At 39.8% G+C, this 14,253-nt stretch overlaps 1 protein-coding gene across 1 annotated transcript in view; it reads right to left on the minus strand.

Annotated features, from left to right (window-relative positions):
- Window positions 1–2,761: 2,761 nt before the first annotated feature.
- CDC123 (cell division cycle 123) overlaps window positions 2,762–14,253 on the minus strand; it is a 32,970-nt gene continuing 21,478 nt past the window's right edge. Inside the window, exons 10-13 of the mRNA XM_048302732.1 lie at window positions 13,290–13,318; window positions 7,809–7,937; window positions 5,901–6,038; window positions 2,762–5,076 (exon numbers count right to left, since the gene is read on the minus strand). Of these exons, the coding sequence (XP_048158689.1) occupies window positions 5,050–5,076; window positions 5,901–6,038; window positions 7,809–7,937; window positions 13,290–13,318 (323 nt within the window). The 3' untranslated portion in view covers window positions 2,762–5,049. The remainder of the gene's footprint in view (window positions 5,077–5,900; window positions 6,039–7,808; window positions 7,938–13,289; window positions 13,319–14,253) is intronic.

Raw genomic sequence — 14,253 nt, forward strand, 5'->3', positions numbered from 1 at the left:
TCTGGGTAAACCACATTCCAATCTTTCAGTACTTAAAAGGGGCTTATAGGAAACATAAAGAGAGACTTTTACCAGGGACTGTAGTGACAGAACAAAGGGCAGCAGCTTTAAACTGCAAGAGGGTCAGTTTAGACTGACATTAAGGAAGAAATTTTTCTGTATGAAGTTGCTGAGACACAGGAACAGGGTGCCCAGAGAAGTTGTGGTTGCCCCATTCCTGGAAGTGTTTGAGGACTAGAGGACATTTAACAGTCTTTTCCAAACCAAACCATTCTGTGATTCCCAAGCTTTGGAAATACACTGCTGGTGTTCGGCACAGTGCCTCCAGCCTTTCCTGAGCGACAGGTCTGTGATCCAGTGCTGCCGTTTATCTCCCAAAGTCACTGCAATGCACATCAATCATTCCTGACACATCCTGACACTGAGCTCCTCCTGTGTATTCCACATTCTGGTGTACAGACGTTTTAGCTTCACATGTTGTTCATTCTCTCTCCTGGAACTTAACAGTCCCAGCTCTGATGAATAATTCATTTACGTCAATGAAGTGCTACAGTCTGTCAGGACACAGTTTCATAGCAGAAGCCAAGACAGAACCCAAAATTTCAAGCCCCTCCACCAGCTGGATTTGAGCCCTAAAGACTAGAAACAACAAGTATTGATTATTCTCTTTCTTTTGGACAGTAATGCTGTTTAGGAGCCACAAGTCTCTCCTGGAAGTTCAGCTGTAACTAGCATCCTTCCCTGAAGAAAGGTTCTGAGCAGCCAGTGTTTATGACCAACCAGCCAACCAACCTTTCCCTACAAGCTGCCAAAACACGTCCTTGGAAGAAGCCTGGCCAGCTGTTAAGAGGACCTTGGAGCAATCAAAGCACTATTGATATCCAGGTAGTACATTGCTGCAATAGTTCACATGAAGAAATATAGCAGGATACCTCCCTCCCCCAGTCTGCCCTCCCCAAAAGAAAGAACCAAAAAGCCCCAAACCACACTTACTGCAGTGCCAATGTCATTACTACTACAAAATCCTGTAATCACATGTAACTGCGTAAGGGCTCTGTATCGCTGAGAAAGCTTCAAGTCTCCACAAAATACACCAGTTATGGCAACAAGTCTTATTTTAGCTCTATATAATTTCAGGATGACCACAAGTTGGAGATTTTCTCTTTACACAGGTCAGATAGAAGACACTTAATTCAACATCCAGACAAGCTTTTGCTAAGGTAGATTTATTAGGCCTCTAAACATCCGTGTTACCAAGTGTCCTTCATGAATGAAAAGAATTATGGTCCGTTTCTGTGTTACACTTTAGGTCCATCTTCTCTTGGCCAAAATTATGTATTTTAGTTCAATATTATTTGTTGAACTAATGTCCAAAATGTAACGTGTGTCCAAACACAACTTTTGGCCTCTAAGGTTGAAATCAATTACCAGGTGCCAAGCTGATTTGCCTATTTATGCTCCCTGACAAACACCCTGTGCTCCTCTCTGGCTATTTGACACTTCAAATTTGGGACAGTCTGTGAAAGCTGAACTCAGCCATGCACAAAGCTACAGAAGGATTTTTGCACAGTTTGTGTCATGCTATTACCCATCTCCACACTGTCACTGCTCTGTTTTCGGGTCCTTTCACCTGGCAATGCTCACCTGAAAGCCTGAAACCAGGAGTGTGCAATGGTCTCTGTTGCCCCAATGAGCACCTGAACTGCATCTCACAGGGTACCTTTTTTCTGCATCCTGGACGTGAGCAATAGGTGAGTACGTAACAGTGAGATATGTGAGATCTCTAGCTAAGGGTGTCAGATGCAGTTATGTGGATTTTTACAAGCTGTGATCAGAATCCAACAAGTGCTACTGATTTTACTGAGACTTGGGCCTGGATACTACTCCCCTACTTTTAGGGTTTAGGGGGTTTTTTAGATATTATAGAGCACCACTCGAAAACGTGTCTTTGTAAGAGAAAGGGAAAAGTGGATAGGGAGAGGTTTTAAAATTCAGATCAGTATTATCCATGCTGCTGTTACTGCCAATTCTGATCTTAACATTTATCCAAATAAGAGACTGGGGGATGAGGAAAGACATGGACAATACCAGAGAAAGAAAAGTCAAAGGAGAACAAATGGAATGGACAGTCTGAAACCCAGAAGGACAAGAGTGTTACTCCAAACGCTGAACTAAGCCAGGACATGTTAAGAACTGCTACTTATGGGGTTACAGGAATCCTGATCCCCACTACCCATGTGGGAGATTAAACATCACAAGTATTGGCTGTGAAACAATGAGGACTTTTCCTTGGCAGAGCTGCAGCCCAAGAACTGAATCTCACTGCTGGAGCCATCAGACACAGCCAGACTTTTGCAGGGTTTGGCAGGCACAGAATCTGTATAAAATGACTGCATGTTACCTCCCTCTAAAACTTCTGTTTGTCATCTAGATGAGACTGCAAGCATCCTTACACTGTGTTTTAAGCATATAATTAAGAATATGTAGTATATAGTTGGCCCTTACTCGTCAACTGGTGATGATATAATTGAATTCCATGAACAAGGGACCTGAACAGTTGGAATTTTGTATCTTCAAATTGCTGTATATGATGGCTAGAGGCAGAAACTGCTTTTATGATGAAATACAAAAGAGTGTCATATACTATTCAGTGTAAAATTGATCTGAAGCATTTTTAATCTACCAACATTAGCTCCCTCAGCTCCCCAAAAGGAATATGTTTCTTAATTATCCTAGATCAAAAGGACACATGGAGTGAAAATTCTTTTAGAAGAGGAATCTTTAATTTATAGACAAACAAAATTCACTGTCTGGTTACCTGAAGTTAGGGAAAAAAGCAAAGTACATCTAAAGTATGTATTTAAACTGTAGGGATATGGTATTTTAGGGGACCTGATCATGCAGATCTTATTGTTATATTGGGCATTTTTTCTGCACCAGGGCCTGAACATGGGACCAGTATTTTTGCTCTGCTATCTTTTATGGTTCTTCACTATGACTAAGCCCACAGGAAGCAGGACCAGTTCCTGCAACTCTAAACTACAGTTCACTATCAGTGTTGGATAGCTTGGCTGAGCAGCCCGTGAATTCAGACTGGGCATCTGTCAGCATTTCACAGAAGAGAAACTCCAGCCTACCCATCTAAAGGGACACAGGGTCCCATCAAACTGGTCCCATCACCAAATATGTCCTGGTGAACATTCAGCAAAGACAGCTGAGAAGACGGTAAATTAATTTGTGAAGCCCACATGGAAGAGGTGGGAAACTATCTTCCAGCTTTAAACTAGGACTGTGTTTTCAAAGACAATACTCTGTAGTTCAGAAGCATTTATGAATCTGTTGGAAGTTCCACAGCATCATCTGTGTAAAGGAAATGTGGTTAGATCATCACAACAGTTTAAGTTATGGCTAGAAACTTTAAAAGAAAGAGGAAAGCGTTGTTAATTTTTTACACCTTGAAGTTCCTACCCAATTTAGAGACATCAAACTCAAATTTGAGAAACACTCATCCAAAGTCCTGCAGTATGGCAGGATTAGGTATATAGCCCAGCCCTGAGTTAATGATCATCTAATTTGAATACAAAAAGCTATTGAGAAGCAGGTTCCAATGCTTCAAAGGCAGGGCAGACTTGTTCTGACTCCAGGAGCTTTAATCTGTGATGTTTCACCAATGTGTGTCGTAGAACTTGATTTTTAATCTGCACAATCTTTAACTCAAGTAAATTTTCATTCAAAAGTGAAGCTAAATAAAGACAGTAAGTAATAATTTAACATCTTAGCTCAGATTTAACATCCAAGAACAGATTGTAACCAAGCACCATTCCAATCTGACAGCAAAAGCAAGGCAAAGAAACACAAACAGCTTTATATACACACACACATCACGTAACTGGTTTGAAACAGGAACCAATTTCCAGGGGTTATGAACCTCCAAATGTCCTTTTGTTTCAATGGGAACTCTGCACACTGTTAATAAATTAGTGATGCCATGCAAACACCTATATCCAAAAGTCAGCTTGTGATTCACCTAAAACTGTCCTCCCCCACCTCCCAAACAACAGCAATTGGTAACAAGAGCTTCTGTTTCCCCAAATTTAGCCAAGCTTCCCTTTATACAAAAAACATGAAGTACCAAATGAATACAGAATTTTAAGAGCTGAAAGAGTAATTGCTTTCTTAAGAAACTCAGAGATGTGACACAAAAGAAACAAGACTGAGTCTGCATATAAAATTATAGGTTGTTGTTAACTACATATATTAAAGTCACAGATGATGTCTAGTATGTAATCATGTTTAAAAAATCAGGTTTCAAGAAAGCTTTACTATGAAAATGAAATGAAATTTGGTGAAGGTGAAAGAATTTTGTTGCTTTAGCGACTGTGAAAATATTACTTTACTTGAAATGCATTCAGAACTTCAAATTCCCAATATGTAAAATTTTCAAACCTTAAACAGTCTACTCTAGCTATAGCTGTTATCTGAAATGAAATATTAGCCCTTGTAACAAATAAAAAATCCCTTCTCCATTTTTTAGGTTTTTTTTTTACATAAAGGATGAGAAGTGCTCCCAAAACAAAACCAATTTACAATTTTTAAAGGTTACTACAGATAAAAATGTACATTCCTTCTTCTTTGTGACTACATTTTAAGCAAGACTGTGCCTGAATTCAGAGAATACACCATGTTTTTACTGGACAAGCATTACATGTTGCTGTATTTACACTTTGGACTTTGGGGAGTCCAAAGGCGTAGCTCAGTGGCATCAATGTTCACATTATGAGATGGGAAAGCAGTTGTTCAGCTGCACTCAGGTTGTTGCTTCTTTGCACCTGGAATCCAGTGAGAACTCACCCTGACCTTCTGTGTTTCCCTGAAAAAGCTTTTCTACACTTTTGTATAAACCAACAGACACAGAGGATGAACAGCTCTTCAGTTCTTTCATTGACTATAAAAAGCAGGTTTTCTTTAAATCAAGAGTTTAATAGTTATGCTAAATACAGCTTTTGCCACATTTCTTGCTTGTAATTCAATGTAATGCTTCTGGGTACCTCAGTCATCATCTTGCTGATTTCTTTTCTGTCAACAGAACAGAAGAGTTCATAATGTTAGGACACAGTTATCTGAAGTAAGAGCACTAATAAATCATGACAAGTGTTTCCAGATACAATGGATTAGACAGTGACTGCATTTCTAAGCCATTTTTTGGAACAGTAAGAGATAATGTTTCCAGCAAATGGAAGAGAGCAATATCAACCCCCTCTCTCATCCCAAACAATAGGATGTTATTTCCAGTAAAGAATAAAATTTGCCTTGCCCATTAAATCATGGAATATACAAGGACCAGAAAACATAATGGTGGTGGCAGGAGTCAGTGATCCAGATGCAGGTAACCTGCCCTCCCTTCCCTACCTTACAAAGATGTCATGTTTTCCTGTCACTGTGCATCAAAAGAACAAAGAAAGTGGACTGAAAAAAGAACAACTCTTTCATGGTTTTCTCTAATATATTTGTCTTCTAACTTTTAAAGAAAAAAGTTAAAAACATTGAAAGTTAAAAGCATTCGCTCCAGGCGTTCAAAAAGCACGTTTCCATTCATACTACATTCATATTTACATTTCAATAAGAAAGGAAACAGCTCAGTCCTTCAGTAAGATTTGTCAAACTACATTCATTGCTTCCCATAAAAATAAAATTAATTAACCAAAGTGAGAACAGTATGAAAGCTTGCTCTTCATCACTTCAGAAACAATTAACCCAACAATACATTGTGTGATGGCTTCATACATTGCTTTTTCTGTAATTATGTACTCTTTGTTAGTTACAAAAGCACAGTTCCAGGGACTTTGGAGTTTCCATCTGACAAAGGTGGAAAGTCAGAGATTTTTTCTGCTACTTCTTACCAGCTTAAGAAAGTCAATCAATTTGTGAACATCCTCTCCTGTGGAAAGGTCCACAAAGTCCTTGGGCAGTCGGTAGCTCAGGTAGGGACTGGGCTGGACTGTGACTTTGCTGTTCGTACAACGGAACACTGGATAATCCTTTGGAAAAGACACCAGAGATAAGACAAGAACAGTGGACATGGATGAAGCTAGAAATGTTTCTGGAACTCCTCCGTGAGACTGAGTCACGTTGCCAATGACTTTATTTGGCACTCATTCAACTAAACTTGCGCTTTCTAAAAATTGTAGCTTTCTTATAAAACCTCTGCCCACTTAGGAGCAATTTAAAATGTCAAACATGTTCAACAGTCAACTAATGGCTTTCATTAGCTCACTTTAAAGTTTTGACAATGTATCAGTTATTAATGTATTTAATAAACTCGTGCTTATGATGGTGCTGGAATAATGGAGCTATAAGGAACTTTGGGCAATAGTATCTATCTATGTATCTAGATAGAGCAAAATATTTTTGATAGAATCTGAAACAGGTCTTCACAGTTTCCCTGTTTAAACACATTTGCAACTATAACCTTACTGAAATTATAATTTAAGATTTCCAGCCAATTTACTTACTGAAGGAAAAAATACCTCTATTAAAGGGCCAAAAGTATCTCTAAATGCTCAACTGTAGCAACCGTTTTTGGGGAATAATATAATTTTCAGTTGAACACATTGACATGCAATGCAATTGCCAGTTTTACAGCAATAAACAACTTCATTTTAAAGAGAGATCAGTAACTTCACACCAGATTCTGTGACTGCTTTTCATCCAGGGTTGCACCACAGAAAACTGTGTAAAGCATCTGGCACTGAGAAAAAGAAATCCCAAAACAAAAATTCACGTGTCCCAGAGACAGCTCAAGAATTGGGAGTGTGTTTCAACAAAGGAGACACAGCTTTTAGGAGGAGGTTTCATGGAATGGGTTTTCATAACAACAGCCCCATGGTGAGACAGAGACAATGGCCTGAATGACAGCCTGGAGTGGTGTTTCTCTGTCAGTGTGTTATGGAAAGGGCCACAGGACTAAAGAAACTCTCAGATGTTAAAATTGGCTCAATGAAGCTTGTCATTTCAGTGACCTCCAATGCAGCTCAACGGCTAGGAAATAAAGAAAAGCCCACATTGACCAGCCATCTCTCTTCAGCAAAAAACCAAGTGTTTCCCAAGATCCACTAACACATCACTTTATCTCTTATCAAGCTGTCCAAGGACTCACTAAGATGTGAGGACTCAGTCTCAAGATGCAGTGAGAAAAAAAAGCTGGAATACAAAAAATGAAGACTATCCCTCCCTCTCTGTATTAACAGGAAGTTACTTGTTTTTACAGAGGAAATGCTGCTTGGAAGAGGGATGGAAAAGCCCTGCTCTGCAAATCCAGTGAGTTCAACCAGAGGACAAGGCTTCCCTGAGGGTATTCCAGATGAGGAAGAGACAGAAGTTAAGCTTCTGCTTGTGTCCCCCCAACCATAAAACTGGAGATGTGGGAAACTACATGACAGATATCAGGAAACAAGCAGAAATTTAAGTGATTATACAGAAAAGCAACAGATTTAAAGAAAAACTGAAAGGAGTGCATCAAAACTGTATAAAAGCAAGTTTCAGGGCCTCTTCTTTGCAATGGGGTCAAAGCTGCAATATGGGCTTGTACTGTTTGAACTAAAAATTCCCTTGCAGGCCTCTAAAACTAGCAGGTGATACTTGTTGAGATTAACTAATAAAGTAGATTCTGCTTACAAAGAGTCTACATTTCACAAGTTAAGGAGCTCCATTTACTTCAATGGGATTTGCATCACAATTTGATTATAACAGCAAAAGAAAGAAAAAAATAAGGCCATGAATCCTGTTGGATGTTATCCAGCCTCCCTCACCTGTTCTGTTGCTTCCCCTTCACTCTGGTCTCCTTTCAAGTTTTTCCCAGAGGTGAGTTCTTCCCATGTAAAGAGCAGGGAGTCTGTTACTTCACCAAATGGGTTAAAATCTATTAACCAAATCTTACCCTGCAAAGGAACCACAGAAGAATTAAAGCAAATGACAGAATTAAAACAAAACAAAACAAAACAAAAAAAAAAAAAAAAAAAAAAAATTAGAATACATATATACTTAAATTATTGTAGTAAGGTTGATCTTTAGATAAAAAGATGTCAAAATTGAAACTACCTGGTTTTAAGCACTTAAAATATTCTAACATCCTTTACCTTATACAGTTCTATATCACAGCAAGCTGTGATGTACTAATTTACTTTAACTTTTTTTTAAACAGAAAATCAGACAGAGCTCAAATAAACTCAATGTATTTCTGTGCGAGGTGCTTTCAGATGAGCCCACAGAAGGTTCTGGCTAATCCCCATGATCCACCAAGATCCCCAGATGATGAACAAAGAATAGGGGAGAGCACCAACCAAAAACCACAAAAAAACCTCCCAAACCCAAAACACAACCAAACGAGCAAAAAAACCCCTAACCACCCAAAAAGAGATTTTGCTTTCCATGAAAAACCACTTCAGCAATGCTGTACCATCCAGCAATCTAGAAAAATTGCTGTTCTTGTTCTTAGAAGGGACCCTAAAAACAGACAGCAGGGTCTGCAAAATGTTAGTGGAGCTCACGAAAGCTCTAAGATGATGTACAGATATAGATAAATAAAGAATAACTTAAAGGCACTTTTAATATAGCCATTACTAGTAGTCCACACTACTAGTAATCTTTAACACATCTGTGTTCCTAACAGTTGTGGTAGTGTGCACAACAGCACAACTGCTTTACAACTGAAAAATGAAAGCAGAGACTAACAAGACATACTAGAAGAAACAGAGGTGTGCGGGGGAGGAAGAAATAGCTTGTGTTGAGTCACCTTGAGATACAACCCCCAGCACGGGGCTATCTTCTCTTGGCCAACAAAGTATCAACTATTCTAATGAAACAAAACATTGTAATAAATTATAAGGAAATATGACTACAGCTGCTAGTAAAAATCTGCAAAATAAGTATTAAATTTGGAAGAAATCAGTTCTATCAAACAGGGAAGGAAAAGGCTGCAGTAACATAAGCAGGGCTGAAGAGTTTTATTGTGTTTATAATAAAGATCAACTGGAACTGGAAAACAAACCTGAAGACTGTATAGCTACTAAACACTCGTTTTGCTTTCTCCACCTTTCCTTCATCTCTGAAGGATATTCTTGCTTGAAAAGATCTTGCCTATCTTGATACAAACAGCAAATACATTCAATTATTTACACTGCAGCCATCTGGTTTCTAACTCACAAAGATGCTTTTGAAGCGTCGGCAGAAAGTAACAAACATGGAGACTGCCTCTCCCACCCACACCACCTGAGCTATCCCACAGGCATTACCACACCGTGGGACTGGAAATCATGGAAACCTGTGAGACAGCACAAATGCTCTGGTGGCTCTGTTACCATCCACAGCGAGCTCCTCGTGCAGGTGTGGGGAGTCCCAGCAGAGATGAAACCAGTGGTTATGATTTGCAATCTGGAGCTGGGCCAGCAGCCCAGCAGGGAGTGTGTGGTTGCACACAGGCTTTCACAGGTGTCTGTCTCAGGGCACGTCCACGGGGTACGGCTCTCACAGAGCACATTTTAAGAAGCCAAAGCACAGAAACAACAGTGCTGAAACCAGACAGCTTCAAAAAAACCTGCAAAATGGGGGACACAGACCTGAGTGGTTTCTTACTTGTTTTGGAAGGGTGAACAAGCCCAGATCTGCATGGTTGAGTTGCAACACCTCCGCACTAATATTGGCACCATCAGTGCAGAGCACCACTGGGGCAAGCTGCGCTGTCATTTCCCATCACTGGTCCTCCTCAAAAAGCTGTCACAAGTTCTCATTATAAGCAATCTTTTACTTCTGCTAATGGGGGTGTCTTGTTAGCTCCAAGGCAGCACAACGAGGAATCTGTGGGTTTAGATTCATTCTATCACTCTAGAAAAACAAGCTAATGAACCAATTTAATCACAGACAGCAGCAATGGTTGGCGAAGTTCATTCAGCAGTTCAGAGGATCTTTCCTTGGATCAGAAACATTTATACCTAACACTTCCCTATGAAAGGTTTTCACAGAAATTCCTCTTCACCCCAAATACATCCAGCTCAGCTTTTTCACAGGAACATTGAGATCATTTCTCTAGAGAATGTACCCTGGAAAAAACTGAAAATTGATTTTGAGAGTACTGAAAGCCACACATTTTTTGTGAGCACCCAGCAGTGTTTCTTCACCCCTGCAGACAGCAGTGCACCATCTACAGCAACAGCTGTTTCCTTGAGATAGTCTTAAATCTGCACTGAGCTTTGGTAGCTGAAACTGATGAGAAGTGGCAAAACAAATTAAGCATCTCTTTCCAGGGCTTATTAAAAGGAGTGTATGCAACCCTGGGTCAGTAACCAAACTGCCTTTTCTTAAGATTAAATGCTCTCTCAAGTCTTACATGCAATGTCATGATTTAAATACAGTTTCAGATGACTTGCACTGTGTATCTAAAAAGCAGTAGTAAGGCTGTTTATCTGCTATCTTCTGCCTTCTGTTAGTAATCTTTGTCATACGGGAGCACAGAAATGCACAAGCTAGGAAAAAAAAGTTGCACCTAAGTGGAGGGGAAAAAATCCCCCAACTTGTACTATATGGTATTTTTTTCTCATCCTAAAAGAAGGAATCAATAGATTCACCACACCCTGTCAGCTTCAAGTTTTGTTTTACTAAGGCATTAAGCAGCAGGGCGCTGAAAGGAAGTGCCCATGACAAAGCCTGTTGTTTAAAGGAAGTTAAAGACAGATAAAATGCAAACTGAACTGTTACATCTCCCTAACTCCAGCTGCACCCTCTTGCACAGTGACAATGCTCACAAGGCACAGACACAAGCACTGGTCTGCTCGATAACGAGCTGTGAGCCAGCCGCGGTCTGGAGCCCCTCCCTGCATTGCTCTCTTACCACAGTGACTTGTCTTGAACTTGGTTTGTTGTTCACACCTGGGAGACAACAAAGAGCAACAGCTTTTGTGAACTCCCACTTCCAACTCATCGAGCAGGACCTGCAGCAGCCAACTCTAAATAGTCTCTAAAGCAACTAAAGTGAGGATGGGAAGGGGGCTGCTGTCATTCACAACCTTATCAAACAACAACCTGCTTCTCCAAGCTGAATATTTAAGAGTTTAAAGGATTTAAAACAAGCAGAGAGTGAACATTTCTCTCTTTCTGTAGCTGAGGTTGCTGTGCAACCAGCCTGATGAGGAGCACGGGCTCTGGAAATTAATCATGCTCACAATATTCTTTTGCTGCCTGTAACTCACACGACAGGGGAGCGATGAATAACACAGTTGCAAACCACAATAGTATGTGTGAAAGGAGGAGCATCTGACACACAAAGGGCTATCTGGCAGTTTACAAGACCTGAGGGTAGAAGACACGGAGAGGAATCTACAAACAGATATATTTTATCTTGACAGATGAAGAAACACTGCTCATTTGAGATCCCACAGGCTGAAACCTTTTACTTAAATAATCTGTCTTCATGCCTCAGCTATGAGGCAGAGCACCCAACGGCAGAATCTGGTTCAATGTTCAAGTGCTGCTCCTCATTTCCCCTGACAGCATCCTCACGTCTGCCTTTCTGAGCCTGGGCAGGTAATTTCCATTACAGCATGGCTGCTCTAGCCCACAGCCTCATTTTAGGTACCTACATTAAAAGTTGGGCTGAGAAACAGTACAGTTGCTGCTTTCCACTAAGACGCATTCCAGTTTTGTAAACTATGGCAAGATTTACTATTACACAATTATAAAATAGTTCAGCAACATTGAAAATGAGAATCAGGACTTACTCCCAATACACCCAACTCAACTGTAATAAAGACTTTCTCCAATCCCATAACTATAAACAAGTCAAACAGTGAGACTCAAACATATATAACAAAAGTATGTAGACATTGGTTTTGCATTTCTGGTTTAGGATTTCGAAAAAACCCCATAATCTAAACACTTACTTTTCATGCAGTAACGTGATTCTCAAAATCAGGTTATGATTCCCTAAATCAGGTTTTGAGATTTAAGGATACATAATGCATTTTTGGTTGTGGTTGCTTTTAAAACAACACATGTGAGCCTTTCAAGCACAATTCATCTGACCAAATACTCCGCTCACACTAGAAGTCAAGGTTACTAACTCTGATATTGGTACCTGAAGTTCATAGAATTGTTTAGGTTGGAAAAATTCTCTAAGATCATCAAGTCCAACTCTTAGACCAGCACCTCCATGTTCACCACTAAACCACACCCCTAAGCACTACATCTACATGTCTTTCAAATAGTTGAGGTGGGATGTTTCTCCCCAGCTCCATCACTATCTGGATGTTGAGGGTTCTGATCTGTCCAATTCTCAGAACCACAGCTGGAGCAGCTTGAAAAGAAAAAACTGGCTTCCATCTGCCACAAACTGGGCACACCACATTTATATCCTCTTTTGACCATTATCCCTTCCTACCCTAGACTTCCATAAACAAACCATTTTCCCATCTCACAAAGATAATCTGAAGAAATATTAAGGATAAGTTTTGATGAGTTCAAATGCCGTAGTGAAAAAACACACAGGGGAAAAAAAAATAAAGCCCAAGGAAATATCTGTCTTAAAAGAAAATGTCCCAAACCTGTTTGTGTTTAAGAGACATTTGTACAGTGCCCTTAATCAAAGAGTCATGAAATATCCTGAGTTGGAAGGGACCCACAAGGCCACTGAGTCCAACTCCTGATCCAGAACAGGACAGCCCCAAGAATCCCACCATGTGACTGAGAACGACACGCTTTAAGTTTCGGTCAGCCTTGAATTGGTCAAGCAGTAGGACTTGATGACCATTGTAGGTTCCTTCCAACTGAAATAGTCTATTCTACTCTAAATTACTGCAGCAGGGACTCTCCATAACAAAAGTTTTTTGTCATAACAAAAACTAAGTTGCCTTTTGTACATTCACAGAACTGAGAAAATTGCAGCTGAAGCCAAAGTTCTGTGCTTTAGGACAGACAACTTCTCTGGAAGATATTAACTAAATAATTACGTCACTGGCACAGATATATTTACAACCCTAATCCTATTATTTTCCTACTGTCAACAGTGTTTAACATAGAAAAAGGCCTGTGGAACAGAATAACATCAATTTGGTTTTAGGGTTTTGCTCGGTGTTTTTTTGCTTGGTTGGGGTTTTTGCTTTGGCGGGATTTTTTTATTTGGTTGGTTGCTTTTTTTTTTCCAGGACCACTTCTAGGAAGAGGAAGCTATTACTTGCTTGATCTTTGTGGCATTTCATGTTTTCACAGAAGAAACAATTATATACTACATATTGTTCACTTACCCTGCTGTCTCTGTACACATCAAAAACAACTAAAAAGGAGAGAAAAAAAGTTAATTGTAAAAGATATATAATTTCACAGAAGATGTCTAAATCTGAATAGATACTTGTGTACACAGCACAATCTGCAAAGTCAGTATGTCTAAAGAACTGCAAGCCAGAATTTGGTACATTTCTAAGAGGAAGCTGAAACATTTCAAGAACTACTGTTAATGCACTGGGAAATCAGCTGCTGGGTTTTTCCATTTAATGCTGGTTTCTTCTGTTGATTTTACCCCCAATGAAGAATATTTGATAAATTCTTAGCCCAGAGAGCTTATCTTTGACATTACTCCTGTTTTGTTTACAGCAGAACAGAGACACTTCAGGGAAGGATCAAGACTCCACTGTGTTGGACATTGCACAAACATTTAATAAGAGAAAATTCCTGCTCCACAGACATTAGGATTTCAGCAGCTAACAAGACAAACAAGTTGTAGGAACAAAGGGGTTGGTGCAGTGAAATGGCCATGTTTGATATCACCCAGAGCAGACACAGCACACCTAATTAATACCAACAACTCCTCCAAACAACTCCGTTACCACTCAGTGACTGACTCAAAGCTGCCTTGCCTGGCTCCACTGTTGTTCCTCCCCTTGGCTTAATTAAACATGACTCTATATGCAGCTTTCCATCAGCTTCTGTTCTGTATGGTTAAACAAACCTTTGAGTTGTCTTTCTGTTGAGCTAGGGAATCAACAGGGAAGCATTCAGGCATGGCTACATGCAAAAGTTGTACCAGCTTAGCAGGAAGAAAGAGAGAAAAAAAATATTTAGAAAAGCCTCAGACAAATGCTGTATTGTTACTTCCTTCTCTAATAAGGGAATATTTCAGCTAAGAGATTTCCCAATACATGCGGATAAACTAAACTCAGGATGACTGCAGAACACTTGAGTCTCAGGAAGCTGCCTGTCAGGAACAGGGAT

The sequence above is a fragment of the Corvus hawaiiensis genome, chromosome 4 (genome assembly GCF_020740725.1).
Source record: "Corvus hawaiiensis isolate bCorHaw1 chromosome 4, bCorHaw1.pri.cur, whole genome shotgun sequence".
NCBI lineage: Eukaryota > Metazoa > Chordata > Aves > Passeriformes > Corvidae > Corvus > Corvus hawaiiensis.